This window comes from Phyllobates terribilis, unplaced genomic scaffold, assembly GCF_046119375.1.
Source record: "Phyllobates terribilis strain yellow unplaced genomic scaffold, ASM4611937v1 Scaffold_5__5_contigs__length_657084704, whole genome shotgun sequence".
NCBI classification, from domain to species: domain Eukaryota; kingdom Metazoa; phylum Chordata; class Amphibia; order Anura; family Dendrobatidae; genus Phyllobates; species Phyllobates terribilis.
The window spans coordinates 348465600-348491248 of NW_027362765.1; the positions used below are offsets into that span (position 1 = coordinate 348465600).

At 48.9% G+C, this 25649-nt stretch overlaps 1 protein-coding gene across 1 annotated transcript in view; it reads left to right on the forward strand.

Moving 5' to 3' along the window:
• The window catches only part of HSPA12A (heat shock protein family A (Hsp70) member 12A), a 160933-nt gene that overhangs the window by 122850 nt on the left and 12434 nt on the right, over nucleotides 1-25649 (forward strand). Inside the window, 5 exon segments of the mRNA XM_073684614.1 lie at nucleotides 10916-11066; nucleotides 11548-11634; nucleotides 13734-13838; nucleotides 14466-14724; nucleotides 15636-15739. Of these exon segments, the coding sequence (XP_073540715.1) occupies nucleotides 10916-11066; nucleotides 11548-11634; nucleotides 13734-13838; nucleotides 14466-14724; nucleotides 15636-15739 (706 nt within the window).

Sequence of the window (25649 nt, forward strand, 5' to 3'; positions counted from 1 at the left end):
TAGTGTGTATACTGTGTGTGTGTATACTGTGTGTATAGTGTGTATACTGTGTGTGTGTATACTGTGTGTATAGTGTGTATACTGTGTGTGTATACTGTGTGTGTATACTGTGTGTATAGTGTGTATACTGTGTGTGTATATATACTGTGTGTGTGTATACTGTGTATACTGTGTGTGTATATACTGTGTGTATACTGTGTATACTGTGTGTGTATAGTGTGTATACTGTGTGTGTATACTGTGTGTGTATACTGTGTGTGTATACTGTGTGTGTATACTGTGTGTGTATACTGTGTATACTGTGTGTGTATACTGTGTGTATACTGTGTGTATAGTGTGTATACTGTGTGTATACTGTGTGTATACTGTGTGTGTGTATAGTGTGTATACTGTGTATATACTGTGTGTATAGTGTGTATACTGTGTGTGTATACTGTGTGTATAGTGTGTATACTGTGTGTATACTGTGTGTATAGTGTGTATACTGTGTGTGTATACTGTGTGTATACTGTGTGTATACTGTGTGTGTATACTGTGTGTGTATACTGTGTGTACTGTGTGTATACTGTGTGTATAGTGTGTATACTGTGTGTGTACTGTGTGTATAGTGTGTATACTGTGTGTATACTGTGTGTATATACTGTGTGTATAGTGTGTATACTGTGTGTATACTGTGTGTAGTGTATACTGTGTGTATACTGTGTGTATACTGTGTATACTGTGTGTATAGTGTGTATACTGTGTGTGTGTATACTGTGTGTATAGTGTGTATACTGTGTGTGTATGCTGTGTGTATACTGTGTGTGTATACTGTGTGTATAGTGTGTATACTGTGTGTGTATGCTGTGTGTATACTGTGGGTGTATATACTGTGTGTATAGTGTGTATACTGTGTGTATAGTGTGTATACTGTGTGTGTATAGTGTGTATACTGTGTGTGTGTATACTGTGTGTATAGTGTGTATACTGTGTGTGTGTATACTGTGTGTATAGTGTGTATACTGTGTGTGTATACTGTGTGTATACTGTGTGTGTATACTGTGTGTATAGTGTGTATACTGTGTGTGTATACTGTGTGTGTATAGTGTGTGTATACTGTGTGTGTATACTGTGTGTGTATACTGTGTGTGTATAGTGTGTATACTGTGTGTATACTGTGTGTGTATAGTGTGTATACTGTGTGTATACTGTGTGTATACTGTGTGTATAGTGTGTATACTGTGTGTATACTGTGTGTGTATACTGTGTGTATACTGTGTGTATAGTGTGTATACTGTGTGTGTATACTGTGTGTATAGTGTGTATAGTGTGTATACTGTGTGTGTATACTGTGTGTATAGTGTGTATACTGTGTGTGTATACTGTGTGTGTATACTGTGTGTATACTGTGTATAGTGTGTATACTGTGTGTATACTGTGTGTGTATACTGTGTGTATAGTGTGTATACTGTGTGTGTATACTGTGTGTATACTGTGTGTGTATACTGTGTGTATAGTGTGTATACTGTGTATATACTGTGTGTATAGTGTGTATACTGTGTGTATACTGTGTATACTGTGTGTGTATACTGTGTGTATAGTGTGTATACTGTGTGTGTATACTGTGTGTATAGTGTGTATACTGTGTGTGTGTATAGTGTGTGTATAGTGTGTATACTGTGTGTGTATACTGTGTGTATAGTGTGTATACTGTGTGTGTATACTGTGTGTATACTGTGTGTATAGTGTGTATACTGTGTGTATAGTGTGTATACTGTGTGTATAGTGTGTATACTGTGTGTGTATACTGTGTGTATACTGTGTGTATAGTGTGTATACTGTGTGTATACTGTGTGTATACTGTGTGTATAGTGTGTATACTGTGTGTATACTGTGTGTATACTGTGTGTATAGTGTGTGTATACTGTGTGTATACTGTGTGTGTATACTGTGTGTATAGTGTGTATACTGTGTGTGTATACTGTGTGTATAGTGTGTATACTGTGTGTATAGTGTGTATACTGTGTGTATAGTGTGTATAGTGTGTGTATAGTGTGTATACTGTGTGTGTATACTGTGTATATAGTGTGTATACTGTGTGTATACTGTGTGTATAGTGTGTATACTGTGTGTGTATACTGTGTGTATAGTGTGTATACTGTGTGTATAGTGTGTATAGTGTGTATACTGTGTGTGTATAGTGTGTGTATAGTGTGTGTATAGTGTGTGTATAGTGTGTATACTGTGTGTATATACTGTGGGTGTATATACTGTGTGTATAGTGTGTATACTGTGTGTGTATAGTGTGTATACTGTGTGTGTGTATAGTGTGTGTATAGTGTGTATACTGTGTGTGTGTATAGTGTGTGTGTATAGTGTGTATACTGTGTGTGTGTATAGTGTGTGTATAGTGTGTATACTGTGTGTGTATACTGTGTGTGTATAGTGTGTATACTGTGTGTGTATACTGTGTGTATAGTGTGTATACTGTGTGTATAGTGTGTATACTGTGTGTATAGTGTGTATACTGTGTGTGTATAGTGTGTGTATAGTGTGTATAGTGTGTGTATAGTGTGTGTGTATACTGTGTGTGTATAGTGTGTGTATAGTGTGTATACTGTGTGTGTGTATAGTGTGTGTGTATACTGTGTGTATAGTGTGTATACTGTGTGTATAGTGTGTATAGTGTGTGTATAGTGTGTATACTGTGTGTGTATAGTGTGTGTATAGTGTGTATACTGTGTGTGTATAGTGTGTGTGTATAGTGTGTGTGTATAGTGTGTATACTGTGTGTGTATACTGTGTGTGTGTATAGTGTGTGTATAGTGTGTATACTGTGTGTGTGTATAGTGTGTGTATAGTGTGTATACTGTGTGTGTGTATAGTGTGTATACTGTGTGTGTATACTGTGTGTATACTGTGTGTATAGTGTGTATACTGTGTGTATAGTGTGTATACTATGTGTATAGTGTGTGTATAGTGTGTATACTGTGTGTATAGTGTGTATAGTGTGTGTATAGTGTGTATACTGTGTGTGTATACTGTGTGTGTGTATAGTGTGTATACTGTGTATACTGTGTGTGTATAGTGTGTGTGTATACTGTGTATACTGTGTGTGTATAGTGTGTGTATAGTGTGTATACTGTGTGTATAGTGTGTATACTGTGTGTATAGTGTGTATACTGTGTATATACTGTGTGTATACTGTGTGTGTATAGTGTGTGTATAGTGTGTATACTGTGTGTGTATAGTGTGTGTATAGTGTGTATACTGTGTGTGTATAGTGTGTATACTGTGTGTGTATAGTGTGTATACTGTGTGTATAGTGTGTATACTGTGTGTGTATAGTGTGTATAGTGTGTATACTGTGTGTGTATAGTGTGTATACTGTGTGTGTATAGTGTGTATACTGTGTGTGTATACTGTGTGTGTATAGTGTGTGTGTATAGTGTGTGTATAGTGTGTGTATACTGTGTGTATAGTGTGTATACTGTGTGTATAGTGTGTATACTGTGTGTGTATAGTGTGTATACTGTGTGTGTATAGTGTGTATACTGTGTGTGTATAGTGTGTGTATAGTGTGTATACTGTGTGTGTATACTGTGTGTATAGTGTGTATACTGTGGGTGTATATACTGTGTGTATAGTGTGTATACTGTGTGTGTGTATACTGTGTGTATAGTGTGTATACTGTGTGTGTATAGTGTGTATAGTGTGTGTATAGTGTGTATAGTGTGTGTATAGTGTGTATACTGTGTGTGTGTATACTGTGTGTATAGTGTGTATACTGTGTGTGTATAGTGTGTATACTGTGTGTGTGTATACTGTGTGTATAGTGTGTATACTGTGTATAGTGTGTATACTGTGTGTATAGTGTGTGTATAGTGTGTATACTGTGTGTGTGTATACTGTGTGTGTATAGTGTGTATACTGTGTGTGTATAGTGTGTATACTGTGTGTGTGTATACTGTGTGTATAGTGTGTATAGTGTGTGTATAGTGTGTATACTGTGTGTGTGTATACTGTGTGTATAGTGTGTGTATAGTGTGTATACTGTGTGTGTGTATACTGTGTGTATAGTGTGTATAGTGTGTGTATAGTGTGTATACTGTGTGTGTGTATACTGTGTGTATAGTGTGTATACTGTGTGTGTGTATATACTGTGTGTATAGTGTGTATACTGTGTGTGTATAGTGTGTATACTGTGTGTGTGTATACTGTGTGTGTATAGTGTGTATACTGTGTGTGTATAGTGTGTATACTGGGTGTATACTGTATGTGTATACTGTGTGTATAGTGTGTGTGTATACTGTGTGTATAGTGTGTATACTGTGTGTGTATAGTGTGTATACTGTGTGTGTATAGTGTGTATACTGTGTGTGTGTATACTGTGTGTGTATAGTGTGTATACTGGGTGTATACTGTATGTGTATACTGTGTGTATAGTGTGTGTGTATACTGTGTGTATAGTGTGTATACTGTGTGTGTATAGTGTGTATAGTGTGTATACTGTGTGTGTGTATACTGTGTGTATAGTGTGTGTATAGTGTGTATACTGTGTGTGTATACTGTGTGTATAGTGTGTATACTGTGTGTATAGTGTGTATAGTGTGTGTATAGTGTGTATACTGTGTGTGTGTATACTGTGTGTATAGTGTGTGTATAGTGTGTATACTGTGTGTGTGTATACTGTGTGTATAGTGTGTATACTGTGTGTATAGTGTGTATAGTGTGTGTATAGTGTGTATACTGTGTGTGTGTATACTGTGTGTATAGTGTGTGTATAGTGTGTATACTGTGTGTGTGTATATACTGTGTGTATACTGTGTGTGTATAGTGTGTATACTGTGTGTGTGTATACTGTGTGTGTATAGTGTGTGTGTGTATACTGTGTGTATAGTGTGTATACTGTGTGTGTATAGTGTGTATACTGTGTGTGTATAGTGTGTATACTGTGTGTGTATACTGTGTGTATAGTGTGTATACTGTGTGTATAGTGTGTATAGTGTGTATACTGTGTGTATATACTGTGTATAGTGTGTGTATAGTGTGTATACTGTGTGTGTATAGTGTGTATACTGTGTGTGTATACTGTGTGTATAGTGTGTATACTGTGTGTATAGTGTGTATACTGTGTGTATAGTGTGTATACTGTGTGTGTATAGTGTGTATAGTGTGTGTATAGTGTGTGTGTATACTGTGTGTGTGTATAGTGTGTGTATAGTGTGTATACTGTGTGTGTGTATAGTGTGTGTGTATACTGTGTGTATAGTGTGTATACTGTGTGTATAGTGTGTATAGTGTGTGTATAGTGTGTATACTGTGTGTGTATAGTGTGTGTATAGTGTGTATACTGTGTGTGTATAGTGTGTGTGTATAGTGTGTATACTGTGTGTGTATACTGTGTGTGTGTATAGTGTGTGTATACTGTGTGTGTGTATAGTGTGTGTATAGTGTGTATACTGTGTGTGTGTATAGTGTGTGTGTATAGTGTGTATACTGTGTGTGTATACTGTGTGTATACTGTGTGTATAGTGTGTGTATAGTGTGTGTATAGTGTGTATACTGTGTGTATAGTGTGTGTATAGTGTGTATACTGTGTGTGTATAGTGTGTGTGTATAGTGTGTATACTGTGTGTGTATACTGTGTGTGTGTATAGTGTGTGTATAGTGTGTATACTGTGTGTGTATAGTGTGTGTATAGTGTGTATACTGTGTGTGTATAGTGTGTGTGTATAGTGTGTATACTGTGTGTGTATACTGTGTGTGTATAGTGTGTGTATAGTGTGTATACTGTGTGTGTGTATAGTGTGTGTATAGTGTGTATACTGTGTGTGTGTATAGTGTGTGTGTATAGTGTGTATACTGTGTGTGTATACTGTGTGTATAGTGTGTATACTGTGTGTATAGTGTGTGTATAGTGTGTATACTGTGTGTATAGTGTGTATAGTGTGTGTATAGTGTGTATACTGTGTGTGTATACTGTGTGTGTGTATAGTGTGTATACTGTGTATACTGTGTGTGTATAGTGTGTGTGTATAGTGTGTATACTGTGTGTGTATACTGTGTGTATAGTGTGTATACTGTGTGTATAGTGTGTATACTGTGTGTATAGTGTGTATACTGTGTGTGTATACTGTGTGTGTATAGTGTGTATACTGTGTGTATAGTGTGTATACTGTGTGTATATACTGTGTGTATAGTGTGTGTATAGTGTGTATACTGTGTGTGTATAGTGTGTATACTGTGTGTATACTGTGTGTATATACTGTGTGTATAGTGTGTGTATAGTGTGTATACTGTGTGTATACTGTGTGTATAGTGTGTATACTGTGTGTATACTGTGTGTGTATAGTGTGTGTATAGTGTGTATACTGTGTGTGTATAGTGTGTGTATAGTGTGTATACTGTGTGTGTATAGTGTGTATACTGTGTGTGTATAGTGTGTATACTGTGTGTATAGTGTGTATACTGTGTGTGTATAGTGTGTATAGTGTGTATACTGTGTGTGTATAGTGTGTATACTGTGTGTGTATAGTGTGTGTATACTGTGTGTATAGTGTGTGTATACTGTGTGTGTATAGTGTGTGTGTATAGTGTGTGTATAGTGTGTGTATACTGTGTGTATAGTGTGTATACTGTGTGTGTATAGTGTGTATACTGTGTGTGTATAGTGTGTGTATAGTGTGTATACTGTGTGTGTATACTGTGTGTATAGTGTGTATACTGTGGGTGTATATACTGTGTGTATAGTGTGTATACTGTGTGTGTGTATACTGTGTGTATAGTGTGTATACTGTGTGTGTATAGTGTGTATAGTGTGTGTATAGTGTGTATAGTGTGTGTATAGTGTGTATACTGTGTGTGTGTATACTGTGTGTATAGTGTGTATACTGTGTGTGTATAGTGTGTATACTGTGTGTGTGTATACTGTGTGTATAGTGTGTATACTGTGTGTATAGTGTGTGTATAGTGTGTATACTGTGTGTGTGTATACTGTGTGTATAGTGTGTATACTGTGTGTGTATAGTGTGTATACTGTGTGTGTATAGTGTGTATACTGTGTGTGTGTATACTGTGTGTATAGTGTGTGTATAGTGTGTATACTGTGTGTGTATACTGTGTGTATAGTGTGTGTATAGTGTGTATACTGTGTGTGTGTATACTGTGTGTATAGTGTGTATACTGTGTGTGTGTATACTGTGTGTATAGTGTGTGTATAGTGTGTATACTGTGTGTGTGTATATACTGTGTGTATAGTGTGTATACTGTGTGTGTATACTGTGTGTATAGTGTGTGTGTATACTGTGTGTATAGTGTGTATACTGTGTGTGTATAGTGTGTATACTGTGTGTGTGTATACTGTGTGTGTATAGTGTGTATACTGGGTGTATACTGTATGTGTATACTGTGTGTATAGTGTGTGTGTATACTGTGTGTATAGTGTGTATACTGTGTGTGTATAGTGTGTATACTGTGTGTGTGTATACTGTGTGTATAGTGTGTGTATAGTGTGTATACTGTGTGTGTGTATACTGTGTGTATAGTGTGTATACTGTGTGTATAGTGTGTGTATAGTGTGTATACTGTGTGTGTGTATACTGTGTGTATAGTGTGTATACTGTGTGTATAGTGTGTATACTGTGTGTATAGTGTGTATACTGTGTGTATAGTGTATATACTGTGTGTATAGTGTGTATACTGTGTGTGTGTATACTGTGTGTATAGTGTGTGTATAGTGTGTATACTGTGTGTGTGTATATACTGTGTGTATAGTGTGTATACTGTGTGTGTATAGTGTGTATACTGTGTGTGTATAGTGTGTGTATAGTGTGTATACTGTGTGTGTATACTGTGTGTATAGTGTGTATACTGGGTGTATACTGTGTGTGTATACTGTGTGTGTATACTGTGTGTATAGTGTGTGTGTGTATAGTGTGTATACTGTGTGTATATACTGTGTGTATACTGTGTGTATAGTGTGTATACTGTGTGTGTGTATACTGTGTGTATAGTGTGTATACTGGGTGTATACTGTGTGTGTATACTGTGTGTATAGTGTGTGTATACTGTGTGTATATACTGTGTGTGTGTATACTGTGTGTATAGTGTGTATACTGTGTGTGTGTATACTGTGTGTATAGTGTGTATACTGTGTGTATACTGTGTGTATACTGTGTGTGTGTATACTGTGTGTATAGTGTGTGTATACTGTGTGTGTGTATACTGTGTGTATAGTGTGTATACTGTGTGTATACTGTGTGTGTATAGTGTGTATACTGGGTGTATACTGTGTGTGTATACTGTGTGTATAGTGTGTGTATACTGTGTGTGTGTATACTGTGTGTATAGTGTGTATACTGTGTGTGTGTATACTGTGTGTATAGTGTGTATACTGTGTGTATACTGTGTGTATACTGTGTGTGTATACTGTGTGTGTGTATACTGTGTGTATAGTGTGTATACTGTGTGTGTGTATACTGTGTGTATAGTGTGTATACTGTGTGTATACTGTGTGTATACTGTGTGTGTATAGTGTGTATACCGCTTTGCCTCTTGTCGTGTGACTTTTCTGAGTCCGTGCGGTGACTCCATTATATGGGGAGGAGCATCATCAGCTGTAATGTGCCGTGTCCGTCCACCATCGCTCCGGGGTCTCCGCTCCATCAGCTTATAGGGGTTTTCTGTCACTTCTCCACGCTCTCTCCTTATTACTGGAGTGGAAAGGTCGAGTGTTTCTCCTGTGTGGACATCACTGTCATCTGCCATATTGTACTGACTCACGACCGGCCGCAGGCAATAACACTGCTGAGGTAAATGAAAGCCGAGCTCTGATTGGCTGCTCTGGTAAATGAAAGCCGAGCTCTGATTGGCTGCTCCTGTAAATGAAAGCTGAGCTCTGATTGACTGCTGCGGTAAATGAAAGCTGTGCTCTGATTGGCTGCTGCGGTAAATGAAAGCTGTGCTCTGATTGGTTCCTGTACAGAGGACACCGTACGGAGCGGTCACTGAGCCCCGCGCAGAGATCCCGGCACCTCCGGCCTCGGCCGCTGTCACTGAGGTCATTAACCCCTTCACATTTTCCGTTTTCGCTTCTCTCTGGTTCGGTCAGTATGGCCGCGTGAGCTCCGGTTTTTTGCGGGGCGACACCGCTGCTTTTACCGCATCGTGTGCAGGAAAACAGGAAAGAAATTCAAAGTGCAGAGAAATTGCAAAAAAAGCTGCAATTCCACAGCTGATTTTTCTTCTTTTTTCCTCCACGTTCAGTGGATGCTGGAGCCGAGCTGCCATCGTTATTCTCAGCTCATGACGACTTCGCGGCTCCATCCTCTACAGGATCTTGTTTATTTAAATGGTGAAAAAATCCAAAGTTTGTTTAAAAAAAAAAAAAAAAAAAGCCGCCATTTTCCGAGACCCGCGGCGCCTCCATTTTTCAGAATCTGGGGCCAGTTTAGGGCTTATTTTTTGCGTGCCGGGCTGACGTTTTTATTGATGTTTTGATCGCCCGTTATTACATTTTATTGCAATGTTGCGGCGACCAAAAAAACGTAATTCTGGCGTTTGGAATTTTTTTCTCGTTACGCCGTTTACCGATCGGATTAATTATTTTTATATATTGATAGATCGGGCGATTATGAATGCGGTGACACCAAATATGTGTAGATCTGATTTTTTTTTTTATTGTTTTATTTTGAATGGGGTGAAGGGGGCGGTTAAACTTTTATATATATATATTTTTTGTATTTTTAAACATTTTTTTTTTTTCCACTTTTCACTGGTTTCCATAGTCTCCATGGGAATCTGAGATCATCCGATCGCCTGTGCTGCACATACGGCCGCAGCCCTGCTGTGTGTAGCTAAAATGCTCATCTGCTATGAACGCCAACCACTGGGGGGCGCTCATAGCATCCTGGTAAGCACAACCACTGCAGACCCCGGGTTGTCATGCCAACCCATCAGCAGCCCACGATCGTGTGATGGCCGCGCCAATGGGAGCGACGTTCTGCGGTGGCGTGGGCCAACGTTCTGCGGGAATCATGTGACATAGACACACAGCACCCACCTAAGATTGTGCAGCGCCCCCTTGTGGTAGCAGATTCCCTAATGGCAGCTCCCTCAGCAGCTGAAGGTCTGAGGATCAAGATGATCACTTTCCTTCGGAGCCCCAGAAGTTGTCCAATCAGTGATCTGGGATCCATTGACGCTGCAGGAGGAACATAGGCTGGATGAGACTGGGGGTATATACATTGTGCATGTGTGCTCCGGAGCTGACATCCCTTAATTCTGCTCCTGTGTGTTGTTCTGGTGTGTTACGTCCCCGCACTCGGTCTTCTGTGAAGGATCGTTGATCGTCTCCGGCACAGCGAGCGTCGCACTGACGGCGACTCAGAGCCGCGCTGACAATGGCGATGCTCTGCGGTGCTCTGCGGCAGCGTTATCTCTTTCATCTGACAGTCCTGATAATGACGGAGACGCTTCATCCCTTCCTGATGATCAGCTCGCACGCCCGGCTGTAGCGCATCGTCAGAGAGGCGGCCATCATAGTCCCAGCAGAGCCGCGCAGCTGAGTGGTGTCACTACATGTACCGGACGCAGATCGTACATCGCCCCCGGAGCACGTCATCCACACAACGATTACTGGCAGCGGTGACTCCGTTCAGACGCAGCGTTTATATTCGGCTCGCAGATCGAGGTGCAAGATTAGAAAACATGGCGGCTTTCCTCCAGAAGCGGTGCTGCCCAGTCCATGTGTCCAGCTACTTGTGAGTCTAAACTGTAACATCAGACCCAACCTGGGACAGGAGGGCACTGATTATGGAGGGAAGCCGCCATGCTTCTCTCATTCTGGATGACCCCTTTAAGTTACTGTGGTTACTGGCCCTTTAAGACATCGTGGCTTTACAGTGTACAGTGTAATGGTTGTTGTGTCTCGCAGGCCGGGATGGTGTCTCCAGAGAACCCCGAGCAGCTGATCATCGCGCTGGAGCCCGAGGGGGCGTCCATCTACTGCCGCAAACTGCGCCTCCACCAGATGATCGACCTCAGCAGCAAAGCCGCCATCAACGGGATCAGCCCCACCGACCCAGGTGCTGCGCGCTGTACCGCTGCGCGCTGTGTGCTCTGCCGCTGTGTGCTGTACCGCTGCGCGCTGTGTGCTCTGCCGCTGTGTGCTGTACCGCTGCGCGCTGTGTGCTCTTCCGCTGTGTGCTGTACCGCTGCGCGCTGTGTGCTCTGCCGATGTGTGCTGTACCGCTGCGCGCTGTGTGCTCTGCCGCTGCGCGCTCTGCCGCTGTGCACTATCCTACCCCAGATGCGACGTAGCAGAGCCGTGTATCCGGCCCTGATGATGCGCAGTGGCTAAGTGTCCAGTTCCCCAGAGTGAAGTGATTAAGTGCTCCTACCAGTGTCCTGGTAACTGTGGCTCAGTGGCTAAGTGTCCTGGTAACTGGCTCAGTGGCTAAGTGTCCTGGTAACTGTGGCTCAGTGGCTAAGTGTCCTGGTAACTGTGGCTCAGTGGCTAAGTGTCCCGTCACTGTGGCAGACGTTGATAATTCTCTTTACTTTCAGCCAAGGACCACGGGCGCCGGAACCGGCAAAGCCGGATCTTCATGGTGGAAAACGTCATTGGAGAGTTGTGGGCGGAGCTGGAGGAAGGTAGGGGCCATTATTGGGGGTCTTCTCTATTACTGTCCCTCCGCTCATGTGTCCTCTGTCAGTCACCCCCAGGGTCTGCTCCCTCCTCTCCCGTGTCCTCTCTCTGTCAGTTACCCCCGGGGTCCGCTCCCTCCGGTCCCGTGTCCTTTGTCTGTCGATTACCCCCGGGGTCCGCTCCCTCCGGTCCCGTGTCCTGTGTCTGTCAGTTACTCCCGGGGTCCAATCCCTCTGCTCACATGTCTTGTGTCTGTCTGGTACCCCCGGGGTCCGCTCCCTGCGCTCCCGTGTCCTGTGTCTGTTGATTGACCCCGGGGTTCGCTCCCGTGTCCTGTGCCTGTCAGTTACCCCCAGGGTCCGCTCCCTCTGCTCCCGTGTCCTGTGCCTGTCTGTTACCCTCAGGGTCCGCTCCCGTGTCCTGTGCCTGTCGGTTACCCCCGGGGTCCGCTCCCTCTGCTCACATGTCCTGTGCCTGTCTGTTACCCTCAGGGTCCGCTCCCGTGTCCTGTGCCTGTCGGTTACCCCCGGGGTCCGCTCCCTCTGCTCACATGTCCTGTGCCTGTCGGTTGCCCCCAGGGTACGCTCCCGTGCCCTGTGCCTGTCGGTTACCCCCAGGGTCCGCTCCCTCTGCTCACATTTCCTGTGTCTGTCAGTTACCCTCGGGGTCCGCTCCCTCTGCTCACATGTCTTGTGCCTGTCGGTTACCCTCAGGGTCCGCTCCTGTGTCCTGTGTCTGTCGGTTACCCCCGGGGTCCGCTCCCGTCGCTCACATGTCCTGTGTCTGTTGATTAACCACGGGGTCCGCTCCCGTGTCCTGTGCTTGTCGGTTACCCCCGGGGTCCTCTCCCTCTGCTCAATGTGTCCTGTGCCTGTCGGTTACCCCCGGGGTCCGCTCCCTCTGCTCACATGTCCTGTGCCTGTCGGTTATCCTCAGGGTCCGCTCCCGTGCCCTGTGCCTGTCGGTTACCCCAAGGGTCCGCTCCCTCTGCTCACATGTCCTGTGCCTGTCGGTTACCCCCGGGGTCCGCTCCCTCTGCTCACATGTCCTGTCCCTGTCGGTTACCCCGGGGTCCTCTCCCTCTGCTCACATGTCCTGTGCCTGTCGGTTACCCCCAGGGTCCGCTCCCTCTGCTCACATGTCCTGTGCCTGTCGGTTACCCCCAGGGTCCGCTCCCTCTGCTCACATGTCCTGTGCCTGTCGGTTACCCCCGGGGTCCGCTCCCTCTGCTCCCGTGTCCTGTGCCTGTCGGTTACCCCCAGGGTCCGCTCCCGTGTCCTGTGTCTGTCGGTTACCCCCAGGGTCCGCTCCCGTGTCCTGTGTCTGTCGGTTACCCCCAGGGTCCGCTCCCGTGTCCTGTGTCTGTCGGTTACCCCCAGGGTCCGCTCCCGTGTCCTGTGTCTGTCGGTTACCCCCAGGGTCCGCTCCCGTGTCCTGTGTCTGTCGGTTACCCCCTGAGTCCGCTCCCATGTCCTGTGCCTGTCGGTTACCCCCGGGGTCCGTTCCCTCTGCTCACATGTCCTGTGCCTGTCGGTTACTCCCGCCGTCCGCTCCCTGCGCTCCCGTGTCCTGTGTCTGTTGATTAACCCCGGGGTCCGCTCCCGTGTCCTGTGCCTGTCGGTTACCCCCGGGGTCCGCTCCCTCTGCTCACATGTCCTGTGTCTGTCTGTTGCCCCCAGGGCCCGCTCCCGTGCCCTGTGCCTGTCTGTTACCCCCAGGGTCCGCTCCCTCTGCTCACATGTCCTGTGTCTGTCGGTTACCCTCAGGGTCCGCTCCTGTGTCCTTTATCTGTCGGTTACCCCCAGGGTCCGCTCCCTCTGCTCACATGTCCTGTGTCTGTCTGTTACCCTCGAGGTCTGCTCCCATGTCCTGTCTCTGTCGGTTACCCCCGGGGTCCGCTCCCACCACTCACATGTCCTGTGTCTGTCGGTTACCCTCGGGGTCTGCTCACATGTCCTGTGTCTGTCGGTTGCCCCCGGGGTTCGCTCCAGTGTCCTGTGCCTGTCGGTTATCCCCGTGGTCTGCTCCCTCTGCTCACATGTCCTGTGTCTGTTGATTAACCCCGGGGTCCGCTCCCTCCGCTCACGTGTCCTGTGTTTCGCAGGTGATCGGTACGTGGTAGTGGACTGCGGAGGAGGCACCGTAGACCTGACGGTCCACCAGATCCGCTTACCGGAGGGTCACCTGAAGGAGCTGTACAAGGCGTCAGGTACGTAGTCCTGAGAGAGTCCGGAGCGCAGTTAGTGGGGTCTTCTGCCAGTTTCCTCTTATAACAGATCTCTGCACACTGATGTGAACGCAGACATCTCCAGAACGAGTCCCGTCACCTCTTTGTGCGCCCCCTGAAGGATGACGCCAGCACTTCATCCTATAACCGACAGTGGAGGTCACCTGTTAGCCCCGCGCTCCATCCATATAAAGGGCCCCTGTCCGGGCCCCGGACACTCAGCCTTATCATTGTGAGGGGGACGTTCTTCACATATCTAAAATACTTTGTTTCAAGACCTCTGTATTTAATCAAGTACATGAAAAAATAGTCCGGGTGTCATCGGCGTGCGGCCCGGGTGTCATCGGCGCGCGGCCCGGGTGTCATCGGTGCGCGGCCCGGGTGTCATCGGCGCGCGGCCCGGGTGTCATCGGCGCGCTTCCCGGGTGTCATCGGCGCGCTTCCCGGGTGTCATCGGCGCGCTTCCCGGGTGTCATCGGCGCGCTTCCCGGGTGTCTCCGGCGCGCGGCCCGGGTGTCATCGGCCTCCAGACTGACGCACTGTAACCATTCGCGGTTCCGGATGATTCCGGGTCATCGGGCGGTGCTGACCCTCTCGCTCCGTTCACAGGCGGACCCTACGGTTCTCTCGGCGTTGACTTTGAATTTGAGAAACTTCTGTGTAAAATCTTTGGAGACGATTTCATCGAGCAGTTTAAGGTGAAGCGTCCGGCCGCCTGGGTCGACCTCATGATCGCCTTCGAGTCGCGGAAAAGAGCAGCGGCGCCCGACCGGACCAACCCCCTGAACATCACGCTGCCCTTCTCCTTCATCGATTACTACAAGAAGTTCAGAGGTCACAGTGTGGAGCACGCCCTCCGCAAGAGCAAGTGAGTCCGGGGCCTCCGGTAATCCGGCACCAGGGGGGACGCCGGAGTAATGGAGAGTGATGGGAGTAGTGATACGTTGTGTGATAGGAGATTAGATTGTGAGCTCCGGGGTCGGGGATGATGGGAGTAGTGATACACTGTGTGATAGGAGATTAGATTGTGAGCTCCGGGGTCGGGGATGATGGGAGTAGTGATACATTGTGTGATAGGAGATTAGATTGTGAGCTCCGGGGTCAGGGATGATGGGAGTAGTGATACACTGTGTGATAGGAGATTAGATTGTGAGCTCCGGGGTCAGGGATGATGGGAGTAGTGATACATTGTGTGATAGGAGATTGGATTGTGAGCTCTGGGGTCAAGGATGATGGGAGTAGTGATACATTGTGTGATAGGAGATTAGATTGTGAGCTCTGGGGTCAGGGATGATGGGAGTAGTGATACATTGTGTGATAGGAGATTAGATTGTGAGCTCCGGGGTCAGGGATGATGAGAGTAGTGATACATTGTGTGATAGGAGATTAGATTGTGAGCTCTGGGGTCAGGGATGATGGGAGTAGTGATACATTGTGTGATATTAGATTGTGAGCTCTGGGGTCAGGGATGATGGGAGTAGTGATACACTGTGTGATAGGAGATTAGATTGTGAGCTCTGGGGTCAGGGATGATGGGAGTAGTGATACATTGTGTGATAGGAGATTAGATTGTGAGCTCCGGGGTCAGGGATGATGGGAGTAGTGATACATTGTGTGATAGGAGATTAGATTGTGAGCTCTGGGGTCAGTGATGATGGGAGTAGTGATACATTGTGTGATAGGAGATTAGATTGTGAGCTCTGGGGTCAGGGATGATGGGAGTAGTGATGGATTATACCGGTGTTGGTGCCGTCTCTGACCGTCGTCTCTTCTCCTCAGTGTGGACTTTGTGAAGTGGTCTTCTCAGGGGATGCTCCGGATGAATCCTGATGCCATGAACGCTTTGTTCAAGCCGACTGTGGACCACATAATCCAGCACTTGTGTAAGTGGCGACAGGGACCGTATTGTACAGAACCGGCGATGAGTCCTGTCAAGTGGAATGAATGCAGGGCGCCTATAGTGCTGGAGCATTATAAGAAGGCGGCGTATATCAGTCCCCGAGCGTTATATGAGCGCAGAGTACAGGGCCGATATACACTGTGTTCCAAATTATTATGCAAATACTATTTTCTCAGATTTTCCCACATTCCCTCTATGAATTGCCGTCATTGTAATTTTCCAGTCTAATAACTATTCGAGGACAATTGAAAGGTTTTTGTATAATCTGCCGATGATAACAGGAGATTTATAAAAAATAAAACACTCAAACTGCCCTCAAAATGCAGGTTCCACATTATTATACACAGCAGAGGTTTCAACCTTTTCATTTTAATAAAGAACAAAAAAATGGTCATTTGTGAAATTCTAAGCATTAGCCGGTTATTACACACTGAAATCAAACAGTTTTCACCTCAAAACTTTATTCCAGGTGATGTTACATTTGCACATAGGACCCCTTGTTGGAAAGGAGCTTCTGAACTCTCTCGTCCATTGAATTTGTCAGGTTTTGGATGGTTTCTGCTTCAATTGTTTTGCATGAGGACAGAATACCCTCCCAGAGCTGTTGCTTAGATGTGAACTGCCTCCCGCCATCATAGACACTCCTTTTGATGATGCTCCAAAGGTTCTGAATGGGGTAGAGGTCAGGGGAGCATGGGGGTCACACCATAAGTTTGTCCCCTTTTATGCCCATATCAGCCAGAGATGCAGATGTTTTATGTGCAGCATGAGATGGTGCATTATCATGCAGAAAAATGATCTTGCTGCGGAATACACGGTTCTTCTTCTTGAACCATGGCAGGAAGTGCTGTTTGAGAAAATCCACATACATTATGGAGTTCATCTTTACCCCTTCAGGGATCCTAAAGGGGCCGACAATCTCTCTCCCCATGATTCCAGCCCAAAACATTACTCCACCTCCTTCTTGTTGGCGCTGTAGCCGTGTTTGCATGGGGTGTCCATCAACCAGCCATCCTCCACTCCATCCATCTGGACCATCGAGATCATTTCATGCATGATAATGCCCCGTCTCATGCTGCACATAACACATCTGCATCTCTGGCTGATATGGGCATAAAAGGGGACAAACTTATGGTGTGACCCCCATGCTCCCCTGACCTCTACCCCATTCAGAACCTTTGGAGCATCATTAAAAGGAGTGTCTATGATGGCGGGAGGCAGTTCACATCTAAGCAACAGCTCTGGGAGGGTATTCTGTCCTCATGCAAAACAATTGAAGCAGAAACCATCCAAAACCTGACAAATTCAATGGACGAGAGAGTTCAGAAGCTCCTTTCCAACAAGGGGTCCTATGTGAAAATGTAACATCACCTAGAATAAAGTTTTGAGCTGAAAACTGTTTGATTTCAGTGTGTAATAACCGGCTAATGCTTAGAATTTCACACATGACCATTTTCAGGAGCAGAATGGAAGGAAGGGAGACACAGACATTACTAGTGGGTAGACACAGACATTACTAGTGGGTAGACACAGACATTACTAGTGGCAGGCGGAGCCCACATAGGATAGAACACCTCAGATTACAAAAAAAGTGTTGTCCGGCCCCTCCAGCTTGGGCTCCTCCTACTCCAGCTCTCCAGTCTAAAATTTGAGGTCGCAGAGGATGGTCGCTGCTGGAAGCAGCTCCTCAGAAATTTTTTTTATTTTTATCGGACAGAGACTTGGACCCCCGTGGTCTAGAGGTCTCAGGGGTCTCAGTGCTGCTGGACCCCCACCCCTCCCCTGGCGGATCTGCATACCCTTTATGGTGGTCCCTGCAGAACCCTGCCGGCCCCGGGGGATGAGGGACGCTTCCCGGAGGAGACGCAAACCGCGCCATTGGGGTCCCTGCGCGCTCCGTCCTGGGGGGAAGCTAAGGGCCACAGCGCCACAAATCCCTGGGGGTCCCTGTGGCGCTCAGCTGGGTGAGTACTCAGCATTTGTAAATGTGTTTGAGTGCTTCTGCTGCGGCGGCCGCTCTTACATGTGTACTGTTGGTGACTGTGTGTTTTTTGTCCGCAGGTGGATCCCTGCAGGACATGTGAAGCGGGGCAGGAGCGGAGAGCGGAGGAGTCGCGCGCCTTTTTGAATGCCGGCGGGGGGGCGTGGCTTTGCGCCTTCCCGGTCTTTTCGCGGGCAGGTAGCGCTCTGAGCGCGCGCTTTCTCCTGTCCCTCCCCTTCCGGCTTCTCTCTTCACTGCACGGCGGCCATTGCTGACGGCCTCCTCCGGCTCCTCACTCTCCTCTCCTCCCGTCAGAACCGAAGGAACCTGTCAGGGCAGAAGCTTAACCTCCTCACCCGCACAGCGCAGGGCACCTTTCTGCGGCACAATTAGGTGGCAGACTGCGCTGTCCTGCAGCTGCTACCTCCTATAGAGGTTTTTTTGTCTGGGACTCGCACACCTCTTTCATTTAGCAGAGGTTGTGGGGAGTCTGCTGCATTAACCCCCTGGTAGGCGGTTAACCCTTAATTGGGGGACAGCTGGGATAGCTCTCCCTGTAAGAGCCTTAACCCTTCAGCGTTCGTTGCTTTCCTTTTAGAAGCCACACTGTCCTAGTTCCTGACAGGCTTAAGCCTGCTATATACTGTGTGAGGGCATGTCATATCAGGGTCCAGGAGGCGCGGACCGTCTCCCAGATCCGCTACAGGATCAGTCTCGCGTATCTGACTCGCAGGAGTCCTCGATGGCGTCAAGTGCAGCGCAGGTCGGGGGGCTCAGTGATGTTAAAATGGAGGCTCTCACTCGTTCTATTGATAGCCTGTCTGACCTTCTAGGTCATTGGGTGTCAGCTAGATCCCAACTGTCTTCTCATGGCAGGCCGCGCAGCGACTCGGAGATCTCTGATATGGAGGGTTCCCCTTCAAGCTCTGCTGGGGAGATGTCCGATTCGGATAAAGAGGATCGGCAGGGGCGCTCTGCCTCTCTTTTGGGCCGTGTGGATGCTTTTATTGGAGCTATGAGGGAGGCGTTACAGTTACCGGAGGAGGTAGCTAGACGCCCTGGTAAGTCGGCCCGGCTTTTTCAGGAGTCGCATAGGTCGCGGTCAACGTTACCATCTCTGGATGAACTTGATGGGGCGGTGGAGAAGGAACGCCTGTGTCCAGATAAGCGTTTTCAGGGGACACGGTTTTTTGAGGCACTGTATCCGTGTTCTACGGAGTCGATTGCTAATTGGATTCCTTCTCCTGAAGTGGATGTCCCTTTATCCCAGCTTAGCAAATCTTCATTACTTCCTGTTAAAGGGAAGGCGAGTCTGCAGGATCCGCTGGACAGAAAAACGGAGATGGCGGCTAAATCCATCTACGAGGCCGCGGGTCATGGATTCAGAGCGGCTTTAGGAGCCATGTGTGCTGGTGAAGCTTCCCTGAGGTGGTTGGACCGCCTACGGACGGCGTGGCAAGATGGATCCCCGCTATCCGAGGTAGAAGGGCTTTTCAAGTTGTTGCGCGATATGGCAGAGATGCAGTTCTGGATACTACGTCACTGCTGTCCAGGGCGCAATCCTCGGCTGTCACAGTCAGAAGAGCACTGTGGCTTAAGCAGTGGACCGGAGACGCGGTTTCCAGGCAAGGTTTGCTGTGTTTAGCTTACAAGGGTGGTCAGCTGTTTGGGTCTGACCTCACGGAACTGATTACGAAGGCCAAGGCAAAAGAAACGGCTTTACCGCAGCGTAGAGCTGTGGCTTCTGCGTCTGGCAAGTCTAGTTCCAGTAGTAGTCGGCGGCCCTTTCGGCCCAGGGGACGGTTCGGTCAGCCCTCTTGGGGATCGGGTCGTCCCTCGTTTTCGGAAAAAAGGATCTCTCAGAAATCCCGCACTCCCTGGAAACAGAACTTCCGTCAAGACAAACGGGAAGCTGACAAAAAGCCCGCTAAGGCGGACTGACGCCAGGGTTTCACTGGAGGGTCATCGAGTGGGGGGTCGCCTGCTCCAGTTCGAGTCGACTTGGGCGTCCCACGTTTCAGACGCCTGGGTGACGCGGGTTGTGTCGGCAGGCTATTTAATAGAGTTTCTTTCTCGACCCCCGGACAGATTTTGCCAATCTCGCATTCCGTCAGAGCCCGAGCTAGCTGCCGCTCTACGGCGGGAGGTCGATTCCCTTCTGCAGAATGGTGTGGTGGTGCCGGTTCCGCCGGAGGATTGGGGAAGGGGGTTTTACTCCAACCTCTTTGTGGTCCCCAAAAAGGAGGACAAATTTCTGGATCTCAGAAAATTGAATCTGCATGTCCGGACCCGGAAATTCCGCATGGAGTCGCTTCGCTCAGTTGTGGCGGCTCTGTCGCAGAACAATTTTTCAGTGTCCATCGACATTCGCGACGCTTATTTGCATATTCCCATCGGAAGGGCTCACCAGCGCTTCCTACGTTTTGCCATAGGTCAGGACCATTACCAGTTTGTGGCCCTGCCATTCGGGTTGGCATCAGCGCCCAGAGTTTTTACAAAAATTCTGGCGCCTCTCATGACGATCCTTCGAAGGCAGGGGGTGACAATTCTTCCCTACCTAGACGACCTTTTGATTGTGGCGTCCACAGAGGAGGAGGCGGTGAGGGCTCGCAATCTATCCCTTCAGCTCCTGGAGGACTTCGGATGGCTAGTCAATTGGAAGAAGTCATCTCTGGAACCGTCGCAGTCAAACCTGTTTTTGGGGATGCACTTCGACACGGTACGGGCAGTGGTGTCCTTACCTCCGGACAAGCAAGCAAGTCTTTGTCAACATGTACAGGTTATGAAGTCTTCGACAGCAATGTCCCTTCGAAGGTGTATGCGCCTTCTGAGTCTGATGGTGGCGTCAATGGAAGCGGTCCCGTTTGCTCAATTTCATTCCAGGGGTCTCCAAATGCTCATTCTGACCCGTTTGGATCGATCGCAGGCTTCGCTGGATCGCAGTGTCATCATCTCCCACAGGGTGCGAGAGTCTCTAGGATGGTGGTTACATCCAGAAGCGTTATCCCAGGGGAAGTCCTTCCTCCTTCCGCGGTGGTCGGTCATAACCACCGATGCCAGTCTGATGGGCTGGGGGGGGAGTCTGGAACGATCTCTGGGTTCAGGGAGTATGGTCGTCAGAAGAGTCTGTTCTGCCGATCAACCTCCTGGAGTTGAGGGCGATTTTCCTTTGCCTCCAACACTGGACAGTCCCTTTAAGCGGTCTGCCAGTCCGAGTGCAGACAGACAACGCGACGGCGGCCGCGTATATCAACCATCAAGGTGGGACGAGGAGCTCCAGGCTCATGATGGAGGTCTCTCGGATCATGGTATGGGCCGAAGCCAGGGTTCCAGCCATCTCCGCGATTCACATCCCAGGAGTCCAGAATATCACGGCGGACTTCCTCAGTCGCGAGAAGGTGGATCCCGGAGAATGGAGTCTTCATCCGGAAGTTTTTGCACTACTGTGCTCCCGTTGGGGAACTCCCCAAGTGGATTTGATGGCATCCAGGTTCAACGCCAGGTTACTGACGTTCATGTCCAGGTACAAGGACCCGGAGGCTGTGGCGGTGGATGCTCTAGTGGCTCCGTGGGACCAATTCGAGCTGATCTATGTGTTTCCGCCGATATCCTTACTTCCTCTGGTGTTACGTTGGATCAAACTGGAGAGAGTCTCGGCTATGTTGGTGGCCCCAGATTGGCCAAGGAGGACGTGGTTCTCAACGCTGGTGTCGCTTCTGGCAGTGCCTCCGCTTCCACTTCCACTTCGCCCGGACCTGTTAACCCAGGGGCCCATTCGTCATCCGGACCTGAAGTCTCTGCGTTTGACGGCGTGGCTCTTGAGACTGAAATCTTGACCCGTCAAGGATTTTCAGCCGAAGTCATTGCTACTCTGCGAGTGGCCAGAGGTCCTGCTACCACTAGGATTTATCACAAGACTTGGGAAGCCTTCTTCTCGTGGTGTTCCGGTTCTTCAAGGAACCCGAGGATTTTTTCCATCCCCAATTTGTTGGCCTTTTTGCAGTATGGGCTGGACAAGGGTTTGGCAGTTAGCACCCTGAAGGGTCAGGTTTCCGCTCTATCCTTGCTGTTTCGGAAGGCTATCGCCTCGCGTAGGGACGTACGTTCCTTTTTTCGCGGGGTAATCCGTCAATTTCCGCCGCGGAAGGCACTTGTGACTCCTTGGCGGCTCAATCTTGTCTTGGAGGCTCTTCAACATGGGCCTTTTGAGCCTATGGACTCTGTTAGCCTTTCATTGCTTTCCTGGAAGGTTGCCTTCCTGGTGGCGGTCACCTCTTTGAGAAGGGTTTCTGAGTTGGCGGCTCTTTCTTGCTCGCCTCCTTTTCTGGAGTTTCACCCAGATCGCGTAGTGCTTCGCACACGGGGCGACTTTCTACGTAAGGTGGTGTCACAATTTCATGTTAACCAGGATATTGTGTTGCCCTCGCTCTGTCCAGAGCCGAGGAATGCGAAGGAATGGGCCTTGCACACTTTGGATTTGGTGCGGGCGTTAAAGTTCTATTTGTCTATTACTCAAGGTTTTCGGAAGTCGGACTCACTTTTTGTGATTCCAGCAGGTCGTCGTCGTGGTCAACGAGCTTCCAAGGACACTATAGCTCGATGGATTCGGTCGGCCATTTTAGAAGCTTACTGATTTAAGGGCGAGCCTTGCCCGATTAAGATTCGAGCTCACTCCACGAGAGCTGTGGGTTCATCGTGGGCTTTTCATCAAGGGGCCTCGGCAGCTCAACTCTGCCGGGCGGCTACCTGGCGCTCCGTCCACACTTTTACAAAGTTTTATAAGGTGGACGTCAGTGCTTCCGCGGATGCGGCCTTAGGACGTAGGGTCCTGCAGGCGGCTGTAGTTTAGGTTATCTCCTTAACTTGTGTTTAGCGCTGGTTGCGCATTTATCTAAGTTGTTGGGAATCTGCCTTTGTTGTTTTTTCCCACCCTTAATTTCTGGACTGCTTTGGGACGTCCCACTAGTAATGACTGTGTCTCCCTTCCTTCCCTTCTGCTGCTGAAAGACGGATTTTGGTAAGAACTTACCTGTAAAATCCTTTTCAGCGAAGGAAGGAAGGGAGACACAGCGCCCTCCCATGGCAGAAGTGTGTTGTTGTGTTTCCAGATGCGGCGTGACCCTTCTCTGATAGCGATTATCTGGGCTGGGGTTGGTGTGCTAGGGCTCTGTTCCAGCATTGCCAGCTCATCGCAGTGGTCAGGTCCAGTGAGTAGTACCTGGGACTGTGTGGTTTTTCTGTTATATGCATAACCTGTCTCTTGCTTTTTTCTGAGTTTTTCAGAAGGGGTTGTGTTGCTCCGCTGGTGTTAATTGCTCTTCCTTAGCTTGTGTACGGACTGGAGAGCTGGAGTACGAGGAGCCCAAGCTGGAGGGGCCGGTCAACACTTTTTGTAATCTGAGGTGTTCTATCCTGTGGGGCTCCGCCTGCCACTAGTAATGTCTGTGTCTCCCTTCCTTCCTTCGCTGAAAGGGATTTTACAGGTAAGTTCTTACCAAAATCCGTCTTTTTTGTTCTTTATTAAAATGAAAAGGTTGAAACCTCTGCTGTGTATAATAATGTGGAACCTGCATTTTGAGGGCAGTTTGAGTGTTTTATTTTTTATAAATCTCCTGTTATCATCGGCAGATTATACAAAAACCTTTCAATTGTCCTCGAATAGTTATTAGACTGGAAAATTACAATGACGGCAATTCATAGAGGGAATGTGGGAAAATCTGAGAAAATAGTATTTGCATAATAATTTGGAACACAGTGTAATACTGTCATCTGGGAGGTGTAATGGCCCCCACACCTACAAGTCACTATCAGTGGGGAAGACAGAGGGCGAGGAAAGACTAGGAGGGGGACAGAGGAGTCTGGAGGGAGGAGGAGGAGGGGGACAGAGGAGTCTGGAGGGAGGAGGAGGAGGGGGACAGAGGAGTCTGGAGGGGGGAGGAGGAGGAGGAGGACAGAGGAGTCTGGAGGGGGGAGGAGGAGGAGGAGGACAGAGGAGTCTGGAGGGAGGAGGAGGAGGGGGACAGAGGAGTCTGGAGGGGGGAGGAGGAGGAGGAGGACAGAGGAGTCTGGAGGGGGGAGGAGGAGGAGGACAGAGGAGTCTGGAGGGAGGAGGAGGAGGAGGACAGAGGAGTCTGGAGGGAGGAGGAGGAGGACAGAGGAGTCTGGAGGGAGGAGGAGGACAGAGGAGTCTGGAGGGAGGAGGAGGACAGAGGAGTCTGGAGGGAGGAGGAGGACAGAGGAGTCTGGAGGGAGGAGGACAGAGGAGTCTGGAGGGAGGAGGAGGAGGACAGAGGAGTCTGGAGGGAGGAGGAGGAGGACAGAGGAGTCTGGAGGGAGGAGGAGGACAGAGGAGTCTGGAGGGAGGAGGACAGAGGAGTCTGGAGGGAGGAGGAGGAGGACAGAGGAGTCTGGAGGGAGGAGGAGGAGGACAGAGGAGTCTGGAGGGAGGAGGAGGAGGACAGAGGAGTCTGGAGGGAGGAGGAGGAGGACAGAGGAGTCTGGAGGGAGGAGGAGGAGGACAGAGGAGTCTGGAGGGAGGAGGAGGAGGAGGACAGAGGAGTCTGGAGGGAGGAGGAGGAGGAGGACAGAGGAGTCTGGAGGGAGGAGGAGGAGGAGGACAGAGGAGTCTGGAGGGAGGAGGAGGAGGAGGACAGAGGAGTCTGGAGGGAGGAGGAGGACAGAGGAGTCTGGAGGGAGGAGGAGGAGGACAGAGGAGTCTGGAGGGAGGAGGAGGACAGAGGAGTCTGGAGGGAGGAGGAGGACAGAGCAGTCTGGAGGGAGGAGGAGGAGGACAGAGGAGTCTGGAGGGAGGAGGAGGAGGAGGACAGAGGAGTCTGGAGGGAGGAGGAGAACAGAGGAGTCTGGAGGGAGGAGGAGGACAGAGGAGTCTGGAGGGAGGAGGACAGGAGTCTGGAGGGAGGAGGAGGACAGAGGAGTCTGGAGGGAGGAGGAGGACAGAGGAGTCTGGAGGAGGAGGAGGAGGAGGACAGAGGAGTCTGGAGGGAGGAGGAGGAGGAGGACAGAGGAGTCTGGAGGGAGGAGGAGGAGGAGGAGGACAGAGGAGTCTGGAGGGAGGAGGAGGAGGAGGACAGAGGAGTCTGGAGGGAGGAGGACAGAGGAGTCTGGAGGGAGGAGGAGGAGGAGGACAGAGGAGGAGGACAGAGGAGTCTGGAGGGAGGAGGAGGAGGAGGACAGAGGAGTCTGGAGGGAGGAGGAGGAGGAGGACAGAGGAGTCTGGAGGGAGGAGGAGGAGGAGGACAGAGGAGTCTGGAGGGAGGAGGACAGAGGAGTCTGGAGGGAGGAGGAGGACAGAGGAGTCTGGAGGGAGGAGGAGGACAGGAGTCTGGAGGGAGGAGGAGGACAGAGGAGTCTGGAGGGAGGAGGAGGACAGAGGAGTCTGGAGGAGGAGGAGGACAGAGGAGTCTGGAGGGAGGAGGAGGACAGAGGAGTCTGGAGGGAGGAGGAGGAGGACAGAGGAGTCTGGAGGGAGGAGGAGGAGGAGGACAGAGGAGTCTGGAGGGAGGAGGAGGAGGAGGAGTCTGGAGGGAGGAGGAGGACAGAGGAGTCTGGAGGGAGGAGGAGGACAGAGGAGTCTGGAGGGAGGAGGAGGACAGAGGAGTCTGGAGGGAGGAGGAGGAGGAGGACAGAGGAGGGAGGAGGAGGAGGACAGAGGAGTCTGGAGGGAGGAGGAGGAGGAGGAGGACAGAGGAGTCTGGAGGGGGGAGGAGGAGGAGGACAGAGGAGTCTGGAGGGAGGAGGAGGACAGAGGAGTCTGGAGGGAGGAGGAGGAGGACAGAGGAGTCTGGAGGGAGGAGGAGGACAGAGGAGTCTGGAGGGAGGAGGAGGAGGAGGACAGAGGAGTCTGGAGGGAGGAGGAGGAGGAGGACAGGAGTCTGGAGGGAGGAGGAGGACA